Here is a 17,793-nt window from a genome sequence, read left to right on the forward strand (position 1 = left end):
TAGCTTTGTAGTTCTTAGATAAGATAATTAGCAGAAAATAAACTGCAATATTATTTTTTCAGAATGGATAAAGTCAGAAGTAATGATTCACCAAATGAAATGGTGCTTGTCTGTCAGTCTTGCTGTAGCCTGACTTTGTCATTTTACATTGTCTAGCAATAGTCTAAAACTTCCAGTACAATGTCTACTTGTCATGTAGAGAAAGTAAGTGGTGTTCTTTTCCTTACTCAGGATTGATGCCTTTGGGAAGACAAGAGCCTTCAGACAGTTTAGCAGCAGAAATCATTACTCCTGAAATAAAGTAAGCTAATATGTGCTTTGTTTTACTAACCTTTGCAATCATCATTGGCAAGTTGAACATGAACCAGCAGTGCCCTGGCAGCCAGGAGGGCCACCCGTGTGCAGGGGTGCATCAGTCACAGCATCACCAGCTGGGCAAGGGACAGGATTGTCCCACTCTGCTCTCCTGCGTGAGTGTTGGGTTCTCAGGCAGAGTCCTGTGTGCAGTGTTGGGTTCCACAGTATGAGAAGAACATAAAGCTCTTAGCATCCAAAGAAGGGCCACAAGGATGGTGAGGGGCCTTGAGAGGAAGCTATATGAGAGTAGCTAAGGTCATTTGGTCTGTTCAGCCTGGCCATGAGGAGACTGAGGGGACATCCCATGGTGGCCTCTGCCTTCCTCTTGAGAGGAAGAGGAGGGGCGGGGGCAGGCACTCATCTCTTCTCCATTGTGCCCAGTGACAGGACCCAAGGGAACAGCCTGAATGTCTGTCAGGGAAGGTTTTGGTTGGAGATTAGAAAAAGACTCTTGTTGTTGCCGGGTCTTGATTGTCTGGAGCTTGATGATGGTACCAAAAGAGTTGTGTTTATAAGTAAGAATGAAGGGGAAAGCCACAAGGCACATACCTTGGTGGGTCTGTTACAGACCACTCATCTAGGATGCACTATGGTATAAGAAGCTGGGAGAGGTCTTGAAATTGCTGGCCCGTCTTTTTGTGGAGGACTTCAACTTACCAGATGGCTGCTGGAAATGCAAGACAGCAGTAGAGGATCAGTCTAGGAGATTCCTGGACTGTGTGGAAGATAACTTCCTAACACAGCTGTTGAGCAAGCCAGCCAGGGAAGATGTCCCAGTGGACTTGAACTCAGGATAAAAAAGATTGTATCATGTTTGGTAGAAGGGCCAAAGCTGCTCAGGAGGACTACAGAGATGTTGGTGCAGTTATGCAGGAAGAAAATTAGAAGAGCCAAAGCTGAACTAGATCTTAATCCAGCTACTGCCAATAAAAGACAATTAAAAAATGTTTTGATAAAGGCATTCACAGTTTAATGAGGGCTCAGGAGAATCTGCATCCCTTGTTGGATGGAAGGGGGACCATACCAGTAAAGGGCAAGGAAAAGGCTGATCTACTTAAAAGCCTTCTTTGCCACACTCTTTAATAGTAAGACCACTGATCTGGAAGACAGCGGCAAGAAGCTGAATAAAGCCTCCACAGTACAGGAGGAAACAGCTAATGAGCTGCTTTGATTGGACACTTGCAAGTCCAGGGGGGTGGGTGGCATTCACTGAAGAGTACTGAGGGAGTGGCTGCAGACAGATGTTGCAAAATTCATTCTGAAATAGTTTCTGGATTGTGAAATGCAGCTTCTCGGTTTGCTACTGTAGCAAGTCCAGGCAAGAAAGAACCAAGGGGCAAACCTAGCAGGCAGAGAATGACTCTGCATGAGTACTTCAGCTTTTAAAGAGCCCGGGGTACCCTCCCAGTCCCCTCTTCACCGTTCTGTTTTCCAGCTGCAGGGAGAGACGGTAACAATTTTGGGCACAGATAGACACGGAATACAATCATATTTTGGGTTTCCCTGGACAATGTTGCTCTGCTGGAGTGTTTGAGGCCTCTGCAGAGGAATCTGAATAGGCTGTATCACTGGGCAGAGGACAATTGCATGAAGTTCAACATCACCAAGGGCTGTGTCTTGCCCTTGGGTCACAGCAACCCATGCAGTGCTACAGGACTGGAGAAGATGCAGAATCATAAAACAGCTTGAGTTGGAAGGGACCTTAAAGATCATCTTGTTCCACCTCTGCTGCCATCATCTTGCCTACCTCTGGGCAAGGACACTATCCAGTAGACCAGGTTGCTCAAATCCCCATCCAGCCTGGCCTGGAACAGTGCCAGGAATGGGGCATCCACAGTGGAGCTCCCTTTGCCATTGCCTCCAAACCCTCACAGTAAAGAATTTCTGTTCAAGATCTAATCTAAACCTACCCTTTTTCAGTTTAACTCCACTCTCCCTTGCCTTGTCACTCTATGCCCTTATAAAAAATTCCCTCTCCAGCTCCATTCTTGGCTCCCTTCAGGTATTGGAAGGCTGCTCTAAGGTATCAGAGTCTGATCTACAGCCCCAGCTGTCTCAGCCTGTTTTCACGGTAGAGGTGTTCCATTCCTGTGATCACCATAGTGTCTTCCTCTGGACTCACTTCAGTTGGTTGACATCCTTGCTGTGCTGGGACCCCAGAGCTGGATGCAGTGTTCCAGGTGGGGTCTCACCAGAGTGGAGCAGAGGAGCAGAATCCCCTCCCTGGCCCTGCTGCCCACACTGCTTTGGATGCAGCCAAGGGCATGTTTGGCTCTCCGGGCTGGGAGTGCACATGGCTGGGTCATGTCCAGACTCATATCTACCAGCACCCCCATGTCCTTCTCCCCAGGGCTGTGTTGTGTTCCACTGAGGGGAACTGTGAGCAGTTCTCTTGGAATTAGATCGTCAGGAATGAAATTAAGTCAACAGAGATGAACTTTGTGTCTGAGAACCATTCCTTGGTAATGAAAAACAGAAAAATATAACTGCCCCACTAATGAGGGCTGGAAAGACATAAAAGAAAGAGGGAAAACGGACAAGGAATGGGAGAGGAGAGAGAGGGGAGACAGAGAAGAAAAGCAGGTGTTACCACAGCAGGGCCAATGGGTGCTGTCGATGTGCACACAGCAGAGGGTGTGGTGTGCACATTGTCTGCCGTGGAGCCTGCCCAGCTCCCAGAGAGGCACGGCTCCACTGGCATAGCTCCCACAGCCATGGGCAGCTGGACATGCAGGGAAATGCAATCGGCAGGAGCCGCAGGACCCTGGACAGCATCGCGACAGGGATTGTGGCAGCAGAGGCAGGTAGGGTGGGCTGCAGATTGTCAGCTACGGGTGCAGGGAGGCAGGACAGGTGGTGGCTGGGGCAGGTGAAGGAGTAGGGCAAGCCAGTGAGTGAGCAAGTGAGTGATCCTGGCAGCAAGGTAAGAATGAGTGGGCCCAGGAGTGAGCCTCCCCTCAAAAAGCCTCAAAAGCAAAAAGCACAGTCTCCAAAAAACTCCCCCAGGCAAGCCCCCCCCAGGCGAGCCAGTGAGCTCCTGATGCAGTTAGTTTTTATACCTCCTGTTGCCTCCCAAAGTCCATCTGTTGACAGGAGTCCATTGGCCCAGTCTGACCTTCCACTGCCATGCATTGGCAGAGACCTTTCGCCATCCCATGGGAGAATGTCTCTGGAGAGTACAGTGTCTGGTGTTCTGCTGACAGACTGTCCCATGTCAGACATGAAATGGTTGCCAAGAAAAGTCTCCCCAGAGACAAGGCTTTCCTGCAAGTAGCACATGTGCAACCCTTCCCCCAACAGGCCTCTGACAATCAGTGTTGAGGCAAAAATCAAATCTAAAATGGCTCCTCACAGGCTGCTCTCCATCTGTTCATCCCCCAGCCTGGATTGATACCAGAGGTTGCCATAGGCCAGGTGCAGAACCTTGCACTTGGCCTTGTTGAACCTCATGAGGTTTCCATAGCCCCAGTTCTTCAGTTTGTCCATGTCCTTCTGGATAGCACCTGTCATTCTGGTGTGGATTTAGGGGTGTTGGTTGAGAGCTGGCTGAACATGAACCATCGAGTGCCCAGGTGGCCAAGAAGGCTACTGCCATCCTGGCCTGTATCAGCAATAATGTGGCCAGCAGGACCAGGGCAGGGATTGTCCCCCTGCACTCAGCCCTGGTGGGGCCACACCATGAGTTCTGGGCCTCCTCACTGCAGGGAGGACATTGAGGTGCTGGAGCTTGTCTAGAGGACAGTGGGGCTGGAGAAGGGCCTTGAGAGTTAAGTCCTATGGGGAGTGGGAGGTTTGTTTATCCTGTAGAAAAGGAGGCTGAGAGGTGATCTTACCACTCTCTGCAACTATCCGAAGGACATTGTCGTGAGGTGGGGATTGATCTCTTTTCCTCAAGCTGTGCCAGGGGAGGTTTAGATTGGGTATTAGGAATCTATATCCTAATCCAATAATAACCTTCCCCAAAAGGAGTTGTCAAGCATTGCAGCAGGCTACCCAGGGAAGTGGTTTGAATCACCATTAAATGTGTAGACACAGTTCTGTGGTGGTCTTGGCAGTGCTGGGTTATGTTGGATCTTGATGATCATAAGAGTTCTTTTCAACCCAAATGATTCTGTGATTCTGTGCGCACAGACCACAGGTTGAAGTGAGATGCTCAGGTTTATGCATGAGTTCAGTGACAGCTGAGGTGACATGCTTTCTTCACACTTGGTATTAAGTTTTGCATTCTCTGTGTTCGCCCTGTAAATCTGTTCATTTGAGATTTGATAAAGACGCTCAGGTAATTTCTTTGTGTTCTGCATTCTGCAATTACAACTCCTTAAATTAGATTTGTATTTGGGAGTTTGAAGACCTGATTGTTGTAGCAGCCATCTCCCTTAAAAAGATTGTATTTATGTTATTATTTTATTTCATGTGGTAAGTTGTTTGTTATAGATATTGGCATTCTTTTTTTTTTAAAAAAATTCTGTTCCATGTGTTTAGGGAGAAGCTCATTCGCCTTCAGCATGAGAACAAGATGTTAAAATTGAACCAAGAAGGTTCTGACAATGAAAAGATTGCCTTGTTGCAGAGCCTTCTTGATGATGCAAACTTACGGAAGAATGAACTGGAGACAGAAAACAGGTAAGAAATTTTGTCCTCTGTTTCAGTTGACTTTCCTACAGGCATCCCCAGGACAAAAAGGACATGGATTTAGTGGAGTCAGTCCTGTGAAAGGCCACAAGGATGTGATTACAGGGCTGCAGTGTCCTCTGTGTGAGTAAAGTTGGAGGGATAGAGACTATGTAACCTTGAAAACAAAATGCTCAGGTTAGATCTTATCAATGTATCTTATCAAAGTGTCTGATGGGAGGGTCTAAAGGAGATGGAGCTAGACTCCTGTCAGGAATGCTCAGTAACAGGTCAAGAGGCAGTGGGCAGAGCTTAAAACATTACATTTCATCTAAATGTAAGAACATCCTTTTTTCATTTTTCTGTAAGTTTTGCTGGACACTGGAGTACGTTGCCCAGAGAGGTTATCTCTATCCTTGTAGATATTTAAAATCCAGCAGGACATGTTCCTGGGCAGCCTGCTATATCTAAACTTCCAATTTGTTCTCTATCTAATCTTCCCCTATCTTGCCCTTCAACTGGGGGAGGTGCCTGAAGCCTGAAAAAAGGTGAATACTGCACTCACCTTCAAGAAGGGCAGGAAAAAGAGCATGAGGAACTACAGAGACCAGTCAGCTGCAGCTTGCTTTCTGGAAATTTCACAAAGCAAATCCATCTGGAATCTGTTCCCAGCCACATCAGGGACAGGAAAGTAATCGGGAAATGTCAACATGAATTTATTCAGAGCAAATCATGCCTAACTAATCCAATTGTCTCGACAATGATACAGTTGCACATGTCAAGCAGGGTGAAACAGAGGATGGTACTTAGCTTTAGCAAAACCTTTGATACTGTGTCCCATGGTATCCTTATGTTCAAAATGGTTAGATATAAACTGAGGAAGTGGACAGTAAAGTGAGCAAAAAACTGGTTGGACAGCTGAGTCTACAGTAGTACTGTCAGTGAAATGAAACCTGTCTGGCAACCAGTTCCTCAGTCATCAGTACCATGACCAGTGCTTGCTGTTCATCACTGATGAACATGATGTTCATGAACTGATGGGAGCCCTGTCCCTGGCTGTGTAGCAGCTCTGCTGCAAAAGCCCTGGGGTCCTAGTAGGCAGCAAAGGAGGATGTTTTATCTGAGGACATTGCAGTTGAGTGTGATCGGGACTGTCCTCACTGAGGTGCAGGCAGTCAGTGTGTGAAAATGATTGTTCACCTCTCATCAGTACTTACAATAGCACATCTGGACATAGCATGTAATTTTTGATTCCCCAGTTCAAGGGAGATGTGGATGTATAGGAGTGTAGCAGAATACTGCTAAGGTGACAGACACTGGAGCATGTGCTAGATGAGATTAAATGGATTAAACTGAGAACCGGGTTTGCCAGACCAAAGAAAAGGTGGCATAGAGGAGATTGTACTGTGATCTGCATCTGCCTGATGGGAAGGTAGCAAGAAGACAGATTTGGATTATTATGAAGAAGTTATCAGTGGAAGGACAAGAGGCAACAGACAAAATATGGGGTATGGGTCTGAGCTCTAGAAGAAAAGCCCAAAGTGACTGTTAGACCTCTGTCCTTAAAAGTGTCGAAAGCTTGTACTGGATTTGGTTCCCAGCAATCCACTGTTAAGTGCACCTGCTTTAAGGAGGAGATTTGATCTAGGCAACCTGTGGATATCTCTTCCAACCTACAGGTTTATAGGATTCTGTAATGATGTAAAAGCACAAGCTAGCAGCTCTAGCACAGTAAAATGGACTGTTAAAAGGTCTTCTTTCATGTATATAGAAATGATTTCTGCATGCATTTGTGTTGTCCTGGAAGAGTATCAGAATGTTCTGGATGACTATAGGTTATAATCTTGGGACTGCTGTAAATTTTACTGCTGTAAATCTTTTGTGAATAATTTACAGTATTGCATTTTTTGTGTAGATGACCTGAAAACACTGGACACTGAAAATCTGAGACTTCCTCTTGCAATTTGTTTTTTTTCTGAGAAACAAATATGGTCTCTTTCCTAGATTGGTAAATCAGAGACTTCTGGAAGTACAGTCCCAGGTTGAAGAACTACAAAAATCTTTGCAGGATCAAGGTTCAAAAGCTGAAGATGTAAGTAGAAATGTACATCAAACTTACATTAAAGTAGTTACCATTTCTGAAACTTTCACCCTTTTGTGGAAAAAAAAAAAAAGGTAAAAGAAATATCCAAACTGAGATTTCTAATAGTTTACTGTATGGTCTTATCACTAAATTGTGCTTCTGTAACTAGGATGTAAGACTATTGTCTAGAATAGAAAACCATCCTATGTGGAGATGGTGTCAAATATGTGTTATTTGAATAATTGTGCCAATAGAAAACTTAGCATTAAAATTACTTAATTAGAATAAGGAGTTTTGTAGGGAATTGAGGAAATTTTGATTCTCTGTGAATAAAGTTGGTTTTCGTTTAGTTTTTGTAATGAAAGTTAAGGCCTTTCCAGCCCACTGGGAGGTCTGTTATTGTTCAAGTAAATGTATCTCAGAATGGAAAAAGCCAGGCAGACCAAAACTGAAAAAAATTCAAATAATTAGGCCCTCAACATAATGCAGCATTTTCTATTTCTGTATACAGAATTACTTTATTTTAAAAGTAAGAATACACATTGTAGCTGATTTAGTGTGGAAAACAACTTTCAGTCTTCCACTCAAAAATTTATTATCTCCTCTATTTCAAAGAAGAAGCTCTAGAATTTTCTTGAAAGCAGGGATTTGTTGGACTATACCTACATGGTATATGATCACAATCTCAGTGTATTGTGTTGCTAATTGGCAACAAATTGTAATGTGTTGCTTTCTGGTTTTGTTGTTTTATTTTAAATAATTTATATAAAATAGTGAAAGTTTTTTTACTAGCTGCTTATGTTCATTTAAGAGTATGTTAAATTTAGTTTTCTTTTTCATTTTCAGAATAAACTATATGAATGTAGAATACCTAGTTGATTTCCCACGAGATTATTTTCCTGATTAACTTAGAATGTGTTTAGAATGCACGTTAAAATAGGTCTATTCTGAGATGTTCTTTGTTGTCTTGATTATTGGCCAAAATCAAATTTTTCAGGGTGAACAAGAATATGAAAAAGTTATTCTCAGATATTGAGTATTGTAAATGATCCCTGTGCAATTGTATTCAGCTTTATTTACTTCAATTTTAATTGTGTCCCTTGAAGCCCTGGTTGGGGCAGTAATATAGAGTGTGTCTGCACGCATGGCTTCTGTGTAGGTCTGACCATAGCAGTGTGGTGATTTATAGGCAGTAATCCCGTGGTCTGTTTTGCTGAGTTCTTTGTGCAGGATTTCATTTACTCTTAAGGAAGCAAATGAGTGAGTGTAGACTCAGAGAACTGTTGAGGATGCAAGAACCTCTGACATGGTTTCCTCATGCAATCTCTCTGACGAAACAGAGCAAACCTCAGACGTTAAACCCAGCCACTCAAGTAGATGGAAGTGGTGCTGAGACTACCTGAGTTATATCTGTAGGATATCCATACAAAAAGAGTGATTCTTCAGAAACATGGGAAAAAAAGTATTAGGAGAGACACAGCCTGAAGTTAATCAATGCAGCTTTTTTTTTCAGCTGATTTCCTCTGTGTTTTCCTATTTTTCTGTAACAATACACTGAAATTCGTATTTTTACATACTTATACTGTAAATGCGCTCAATCCAGGAAACTGACACTCCATTTTAATTCAGTCCAAAAATGTATGATGAGGGCTCAGGTTCCTTTATTTTTGGGTTTTGGTTAGTTTTTTTGTTTGTTTTTTTTGGTGGTTTTTTTTTTCTTTTTAAGTTTTGTTTGGTTCTAAAGCTGAAGTTATTTTTAGATGTGCCCAACAAGACGTAGAGGTACTGTCCTAACCCAGTGTGTCCCCAAGTGTCCTTGCAGTGATATGTGCTGTGTGCCAAGGTCCCCATGGGCAAAGAGTTTTGATTTTGTATTGAGGTGCAATGGAAGGCAGCTGTTTGAAAGTAATTGGTGCCATTGGGCCTGTAATGGGCACTGACACATTCTGCTGGGGATGCATGATTAGTCCATTCTGGGTGTTACCACTCTAGCCAGGGAAAGGCCTCCTTACCTCCATCTTCCAGACTGCAGAATCAGCCCAGATGTGTATGCTGTGGTCAGAACAGGTTTGATTTATTGTCCTTCAGAATGCAGTAGTCATGTGGAGCTGCTCAACAGTTACTCTGAACAGCTTTGACTGCCTCATTTGCATGTCTTATCACTGTCCTTTATCATCCTTGTTCTCCTGTTCTCTGCCCTAATTCCTTCCTATATAAACACCCTTTCTTTAGTTACTTCTGCCCCACTTGCTAAATCCATCCGATGCCTAATGTTTTTCATAATGTAACATATGCAGTCTTGGCCTTACATGCTGTTACTGATTCAGCACCTCCCTAAAAGGTCCCCAGAACTCTGTTACCTCTTCAGTTACCCATGAAGTTCCGCCACTTTGTTCATTTGATGAAACACTGGAACAGGTTGCTCAGGGAAATTGTGGATGCCCCATCCATGGAATATTCAAGGCCAGATTGGGCAGGGCTCTGAGCAGCCTGATCTAGTTGAAGATGTCTCTGCTCATCGCAGGGGGTTGGACTATGTGACCTTTAGAATACTCTTCCTACCCAAACCACTCTATCATTATGTTTAGCATCCTTGAAATCTGACCATATATCATGGTGCTGCTTTAAAACTTTCATCACCACCTCCCTGCATTACCAATCTCATCAAGCAGTCATCTAAAGTGATGACCCATAGTTTCCCACACCCCGCTAAATTAGTTAAGTTAGCTTAACCTCAGGCCAGAGCCTAGCCATCTGCCCGTGTCCTTAACATGTAAAACAGAACCAAATGTTGTCTTGAAAAAAGGGACAGACTTGTTCCTTCAGCTTGTTTAAGCGTGAAATAAATTTCAAGCAAAAAGATTTTTGTTTCTACAGCTTTTAGGAAACTCATCTTTTTATGAGAGAACAATTACAGTAACTACATTTTAGATTTGTATATGAGTCTTTAAAGCTTACTGTAAGAATCCCAGAAGTAATGTTTGCCTGTTTTTAGAGTAATTTACTTGAATTTATCTGCCAAGTAAATACAGGATCTTTGGGTTCCTGAAATAGCACATTTAGTGTTTTAGTCTTTTTCCTAATCATGTGTCTTGGGCAAATTAATGTGAGTAAACTCAATTCTGCTTCTTTTAATTGTTTGAGCTGTGTTTAGTTTCTTGCTTGTGAGAACATAATCTATCCAGATGAGAGAGGGGTCACTCCCACAGCAGTGCAGGTACTAGGTAAATAATACACCAGTTGAATCAGTGTTGACTGGTAGTTGTGTCTGTTTCAAGATAAACCCAGTTGCAAAACAGGGGTTACAAACGTCAAGCTGAGTTCAGTTTTGATTTTCATACCCTAGGGAAACTGCTTTCAACTTCCTCCCTTTCTTGTCCCAGCCAGCCAGTAGTCCCCTAAATGATTGGATATAAGTGATGAGGACAGTTCAAATGATTTGTGACAGAGAAGGATGCATACAAATGTTTTTTGTTACAGAAAAGGTGGTATTGCTGCAGTTGTTCAGAGGACTGGAAAAGAAAAAAGCCAAAAACTTGCAGATCCTTAGCTGTTGCAAATTTCTGACTGTGAAGTCAATAGACCCATGTTGGCTTGTTTTTATGGCTCCCCACCTTTCTTGTCATGCAATAAGAAAATCTCTTTTGATATAGTGAAAAAACACATCCCAGGAATGTGATCAAAGACAATATTTTGAAATATAGCCAAATTAAAAAGTTTTTTGAGTGCACACAGCAATTTTTTCTGTCAGTGAGGTGTCTAAACCTTTGTTGAAAGAACATTGGAAAAAAAACCAATGAAGTAATTTTTTAAAATAATTTTCTCATATTTTGATGGTGTTTTGGACCATCAGTCACATGATTAATACTGGATAAATACAAATCAAAAAGGCAGTTGCAGATTTAGATATTCTACATTTGCTTTGTATTCAATCAGTGTGGCAAAGCACAATTCAGCATCACACCACAAAAACACCTGCATCTCTTAATTCTAATTGTAGCCCAACAGACTGGCAATTTTCCTCCATTTTATTAGTTGTATGACTTTTGTTTTAAAATTACTTTCCAAAATAGCACTTGCTTTCCTTTGGAATTCTGTTTCAAACACAATTATTTGTAAATGTACTTCTTTATTATTTTTATAGTTTTGGGTTTAGTGATATGTTTTAGAAAATGTTTCAGGATGAAATGGCTCATGAGAACAGAGGAAAAAATTGAACATGCGTGAAAAATACATAGCTTTAACTTTTTCTGTTCATGACTTTCTAAATAGTTTCTTCTGTTGGCTGCTGTTTTGCTTTATACTAATGTCATCTCTGTTTCTTGGCATGGGCTTCTGCTCAAGGCTATTGTGAGTATGGCTTTCTATTTACTTAACACTACTTTCAGTTCATAGACATTTATTGGGTTGGGTTTGAGTTTTTGGTTTCATTTTTTTGTTGTTTTTTGGGTTTGGGGTTTTTTTTTGGTTTTTTTTTTTTTGAGAGGTACTCACTGTGTATGAAGTGAGTTTAATGTTAAAAAATTACTTCAAAGTTTTTATTCAAAGAGCTTATCTAAACGTGATTTAACCAGAAAGTGGAACATTGTGAGTTGTACGGTGATTTTTATGTGTTTGTAATCAATAAAGATAAGAAACACAAAAAAGGTGACATTTTTGCTATGCTCCCATTTGAAATACTCTACTCCTTCTAGTTTCTGTGGGGATGGGAATTTACTTCAACTAATTTGCTACATGTCTTCATGCAAGTTGCAATGCTATATTGGTAGGACAGCTCTTCTTCCAAATTTTGCTGCACTTTCCAATACAAAGTACTGAACAAATTAAAACAACTGCCATACAATTCTGTCATTTGTGGATCTTGCTTTTATTGATCTAGTTCCTGGGAAAATATTTGTAAAGTTGTAAAGGGTTCTAATTTTACTAAAGGCACACAGCTGTGAAGAGAAAGGCTGCTACCACAGAGGCTTTACAGTTGTGATCTAAAACTGAAGTAAAAAAAGTTGGATTTTGGTTAGAATGTCAAAATTGCATGTTTTAAAATAATTTTTAATGTATTAAAGCTTCACAATATGTTAAAGTAAAACATTTAACTTTCTATTTTAGTCAGTTCTTCTGAAAAAGAAACTTGAAGAACATCTGTAAGTATTTTTGTTTGTTTTGTTTACAGTTTGAAATTACATGTTTTCCATGTGGTTAGGAAGGCAGACAGTCATTAGTCATGGATCCGGAAAATACACAACTAAGAGAGATTAGCTAACACAGGAATATTTGGGTATCTGCTGTTCAGATTCTGTTTTTTTCTCATAGCAAACCAGTATGAAAGTTAGAGTGGTGAGGGAACCATCATTTTGTGTTGGGTAGAAAACCTTGCTTAACGTTGTGCAAATCTTTGCTCAAGAGGACTAAGTAATTTTTTTCTGAGAAAAGCATGTAATGTAAACAAAATTAATTTTATACATGCATATAATGCATATTACTCTTTAATATGCATTATTGCTTAGAATGTAATACTTCAGGAAGTGCTATCATTTTGTTGTGCTATTTTGCATATCTTTTACTTCCCTAGAAGAGTATTTGCTTTTTGACTGGCTTGCAAAAAGTTTATGTTGCTTTTGGGTTTAGCCATTCTTTCTCAATGTAATATCAGTTGTGAGTATTGATATTAGGCCCTCATTGTGCAATTAACTCTAAGTTCCAAATTAAGTACAGTTACTGACAAAGAAGTTGTTTGTTTTTGCAGTTCTCCATACAGAATGATGTTTTGCATCTTATCTAACAAATATTTCTACAGTGATATTGTCACTTGTCCTCATTTCTTGCAGAAAAAAATCAATCATGCCCATAGAAATAGTCTCTCTCTGAGGATTTTCTGTACTGCTTAGTGCTCATTTCAAGCATAGTAATACTACTGGGGAAACAATATGTGCTTCTGTGGTTTGTAATAGGGAGAAGCTCCATGAAGCTAACAATGAGCTACAGAAGAAACGAGCTATTATTGAAGATTTAGAACCAAGATGCAACAACAGTTGTGAGTTATCCATGCAGTCCATTTATTTTCTTTGTAACTTATTTAATGTGTAACATCTTTAATTATAATGCCTAAAGAAGGTGTCAGGTAAGCAAAATGTACATTTTTAATAGAAGTGACATGTATGTTGTTAATTTCTCTGGAAACTACGGGGACCAAAATGATGGTTTTAGCACTTGAAATACATGGGACCACATTTTGGAAACCATTTTTGTAAGAAATCGTAGAATCATAGAATGCTAAGAGGTTAGAATGAACCTTTAAGATAATGTAGTCCCAAACCCTAGTGACAATGGCCATAGAAGTACCAGCTCACTGTCATACCTGCCATTGAAACTCAGCTATCTAGAACTGTCATGTCTCATAAGATCCTAATTTAGAAGATCCTTGCTGCTGTCACTGGCTTATTTTTGCTTCCAATACATATTCCTTCAATGCACTTTCAAAAATGTGTTGTAATTTAAGAAAACACTCAGTCACTGGTCAAAGAGAATGAAAGAAAAGTATCATATTGCTCAGAGGGTATGCAAAACCCAGCATCTAGTTTTTAGCATATTATTGCTATGTTTTTTCTTTACAAGAAATGAAGGAGGTAATTTGGATTTTTTAAAAGACTGTTTATTATAGAACAAGGCAAAAGATTGTAACCAATGGCAGCTTTTTTGGTTTGTGGTAAAATTACTTTATTCATAGCAAGATAGAGGAAAAAATTTAAAAAATATAATTTGGTTTTCTGAGAACTGAGATGTTGTATAGAAGTGATAGTGTCTTGACATATTCTCACACCAACAGAGGAAAAATCTGTGCAATAAATTGTTCTACTGATCTCAATTGCTGCTTAAGAAAATGTAATATGAATACACCAAATTTAATTTCCCCTCACATTTCTGATAAATTTTGTCCATGTTACAGTTTAGCAGATTTAAGCAAGAGTTGTGCCTGTTAGGAATTATTCCTCTTACATAAAATAAGAAAAATCACATATGTCTATATCACATGCCGAGATGTTATAGTAGCTGTAAACCATTAGTAAACTAATTTTCTAAATGTGTTCAGTAATATGATTGATCTGTGATTCCATTTATCTTTATTTTTCATAATTTTAAAAAGCAAAATTATGTCCAAAATAATACATTTTATGAGATTGTGTAGGAGTACATATTTCTAATGTGTTTCTGAGCTGTACAGTAATTAAATCTGTGATATCTGCTACATTGGGTTTCTTATGTCAGCTTTTCTTCACTGAAATATATTCTAGCTGGGTCTTAAATGTCTATAAAACATGAAAGTATGCATAATATAATGATGTTATTTTCCAATGTGTGCATCTCCTGGCGTTAAAGCACTTAAAATTGAGGAATTACAAGAAGCTTTACGGAAAAAGGAGGAGGAGATGAAGCAAATGGAAGAACGATACAAGAAGTATTTGGAAAAAGCCAAAAGTGTAAGTAGATGTGTTCCTTGTTACTGTCCCTCTTTGACAGATTGTATTATGTGTCCACTCCATGGAAATAGAAATGAAGGAGGTGTCTGTATACGCACTAACAAGTAAAACAGAACGAAGGCCCATTGTGTATAATCCTGTTGTTTCAGTACTTATTATGGATTAATTCTGCAGAAGATTTCACCCCATTTTTGTGACTCTTTTATTGCTGCTTGTTATCAGTAAAGGGATCTTTTTCACTGGACAGCTTTCAATAGTTATGTTTCTCTGGTGATGTTCAGCATTCTCTTTGCCTTTGTTACTTAGTATATGCTTATGTCGAGAAGGTGACTAATATTTAAGTAATGAGGATGTGGACATACTGCTAGCTTTGAAATGGCAGTATTGTGGTCTTAATCATAGTCCCATTCCTTCTCTTAGTATACTTCGCTATTTTGTTTGTGTTTCTCAAAAGCATATCAGTGTCTTTGGATACATATCATTACATTGGAATCTGTCAGTAGGTTCCTAATTTGGCAAAACGTTATGCTTTCTTTCTGGACTTCTATGTAGTTTCCTGAATGACTTATTTTAAAATGTCTTCAGGAAGTCTAAACTAATTTCTCCCCTGACCCCCATTTTATATTGGTTGTCATGTCTCAGAGTATGTTCCACTGAAAGGTAGCTTTTCCCTTTTCAGCAAGATTTGATTTTTGTATGTACTCTGTTACTATAGGATATTTTACAAAAAGTTAGCCTTTTACATTTACAAAGGCTAACTGTTTGTAACCTTTTTATCAACTTTCATTTTGAGTTTTATTTGTGTTTGGTTTGGGGTTGTTTTTTTTTTTTTCTCGTTGATATTGATGGGTTTTTGTGGGTGTTTCTTTTGTGAAGACCAGTAGAATCATTTTAGGCCTCCACCATGGAAAGTGTATCCAGTTCTAATGAGTATTTTCTTAGAAAAATAACATGCTGTTATAGAACAGAATGGAGCCATTTAGGTTGCAAAAGAGCTCCAAGATCGTCAAGTCCAGCCTTTGATCACTGCTGTGTTAACTAGAACATGGCACTAAGTGCCACCTCCAGTTCCATGAACACCTCCAAGGATAGTGACTACACCACGTCCCTTGGCAACTAATTCCTATGCTTGACAACCCAACCTAAACCTCCCCTGGCACAGCTTGAGGCTGTGTTGTCTCATCCTGTCACTGGTTGCCTGGGAGAAGAGGCCAGCCCCACCTGGCAATAAACGTCCTTTTAAGCAGAAAGTGATAAAGCTCCCAGAACTGTCTTTTCTCCAGCCTAAACACCCCCAGCTACCCTTAACCACTCCTCATAGGACTTACATGTTTAATGTCTCACTAAAATGTAAGGCATTGTTTTGTTTCAGCATCTGGACACAACTCTGAAATAGGTAGAAAGACAAAAGAAGAGAAACCTCTTTCTACGTAGCCAGAGGCTGTTGAAAAGTTTTAAGCCATTTTCTACTAAAGGCTTAATAATTCAGGCATTTTGCTGTATTTATTCTTGATTTAGCTCTTTTTGCTGGCACTCTTGGATGACACATACAAATGTAACCAGGTGTCTCTTCATCTTACTAATAACATAGTAATTGTGCATGTGCCACAGAGTGCTTCTTGGCTTAACAGAGCTACCTAGAAATTTCAGCACCTGGTACCCCAGGTAGGTGAATTGTGGCAAATATCCATAAGGATAGAAGCAATCCTTCCTAAAGCTGGAGAAATTGACAGGCAGGAAAACCACAGCTATAAAGAGTGAAACCTTATAAAAGATGTTTCTATCACCATGGCCCTGTGGTAAGGTGGCCTGAGTTAGGAACTGCAAATGTGAGTGTGGGATACTGAACCTTTTAGGTATCACTTTTTCTTGTCAGTAGTTTTGTTTCACAGTCCTGTAAGAGGGCCCTGTTCAGATGGTCTAATATGTCATGGTTGATGACAAAGGTAGACATATTTTAAGTCACTTTTTTTTATTTCTTAATGACTTAATTTCTTTCTGACTTAAAAGGTTTGAATTCCTTAACAAGATTGCTTTTGCAGTATTTAATAAAAAACAAACTGGTTTTATCTTACAGGTCATCCGCACATTAGATCCTAAACAGAACCAGGGTGCTGCTCCTGAGATTCAGGCACTGAAAAATCAGTTGCAAGAGCGGGACAGAATGTTTCATTCCCTGGAGGTAGTAATCCTTGTGTTTTCTGGTAAAAACTCATTATTTTTTAGTTGCAGGCTAATACTTCTATTATACTTTGGCTTTAAATATATGGGATTTTTTTGTTTTATAGAAAGAATATGAGAAAACAAAAAGTCAAAGAGAAATGGAGGAGAAATTTATCGTTAGTGCCTGGTACAATATGGTAAGAATATCCCAAACCTTTGAATGGAAAAAAAAAAAAATTAAATTAATACTAGTTGTTTCTGGCATGTTCATAACAGCATTCATTCATTTACAGTATTTGTGTTTGAAAAGTGTTTTCCAACACACAAACACAGAAACAAATACTTTTTGGTAATTTTAAGTTATCTCTGTGTAAAAGTATGTTCCTATAATAACCTTAGGTTAAATAAAAGAGAATGTTTGTCATTTTCAATTTTTAAAATCAGAAACACCTCAGATCACTGTTTTATAATCCCAGCCCTTCAGTTACACAAATTACAGTGTTCAAATTTACTTTCTTCTTTGATTCACCACTCTCTAGTCTTCCAGTTGTTTCTAATGAAGAGGCACAATCAAAGCAATTCAGCTTACTTGCAATTCAGCTTAAATGTTCTGAGGAAGGATCCTTTTAACTTGAGTGCAGATTTAGCCCCATAAAAGGAGTGAGAACAGCAGCAGAACCCTCACTTAAGTTATTCAAACAATTAAAATTAATAGAAGATGTGATCTGTGCAGCCATACAGCTTTTGCTGGGCCTGTGTGCCAGAAGAGTTGTCACCCACATCAGATGTGTTCAAGACTTCCCTTTGGCAGAGTGGTTTCACTGAAACTGCTGTTCATATAGAAAGACTCCTTGACATCTGTAACTTACATATTTCATTCTACTCCATAGAATTCAAATTCCTCCTCTCAGTATTCCTTTGGAAGAGTTTCCTTCTTGCTGTTCTATGTCCTTGTTGTGTTCGTGAATAGCAAGTCTAAACTCAAGCAGTTTGTGGATTGTGTACGTGTTGATGGTATTTTCAAGTGACCAGTGTCCTTGGCCAGTATTGTAACATGTAGTCCTACTAACAAGTAGAAGACAAGCCTGAGGTAAGATCTGCAGT

At 39.8% G+C, this 17,793-nt stretch overlaps 1 protein-coding gene across 5 annotated transcripts in view; it reads left to right on the plus strand.

Moving 5' to 3' along the window:
- Positions 1 to 17,793, plus strand: part of HOOK3 (hook microtubule tethering protein 3) — an 87,181-nt gene that overhangs the window by 57,733 nt on the left and 11,655 nt on the right. For 3 of the 5 annotated variants that reach the window (XM_085042211.1, XM_085042208.1, XM_085042212.1), the window contains 9 exons: positions 232 to 301; positions 4,840 to 4,980; positions 6,973 to 7,060; positions 11,324 to 11,401; positions 12,158 to 12,192; positions 13,000 to 13,082; positions 14,426 to 14,526; positions 16,604 to 16,708; positions 16,815 to 16,886. In XM_085042211.1, the coding sequence (XP_084898337.1) occupies positions 232 to 301; positions 4,840 to 4,980; positions 6,973 to 7,060; positions 11,324 to 11,401; positions 12,158 to 12,192; positions 13,000 to 13,082; positions 14,426 to 14,526; positions 16,604 to 16,708; positions 16,815 to 16,886 (773 nt within the window). The remainder of the gene's footprint in view (positions 1 to 231; positions 302 to 4,839; positions 4,981 to 6,972; positions 7,061 to 11,323; positions 11,402 to 12,157; positions 12,193 to 12,999; positions 13,083 to 14,425; positions 14,527 to 16,603; positions 16,709 to 16,814; positions 16,887 to 17,793) is intronic. The other 2 variants (XM_085042210.1, XM_085042209.1) reach the window with 1 other exon arrangement.

This window comes from Lichenostomus cassidix, chromosome Z (genome assembly GCF_008360975.1).
Source record: "Lichenostomus cassidix isolate B80296 chromosome Z, HeHo_3.0, whole genome shotgun sequence".
Taxonomy (NCBI): domain Eukaryota; kingdom Metazoa; phylum Chordata; class Aves; order Passeriformes; family Meliphagidae; genus Lichenostomus; species Lichenostomus cassidix.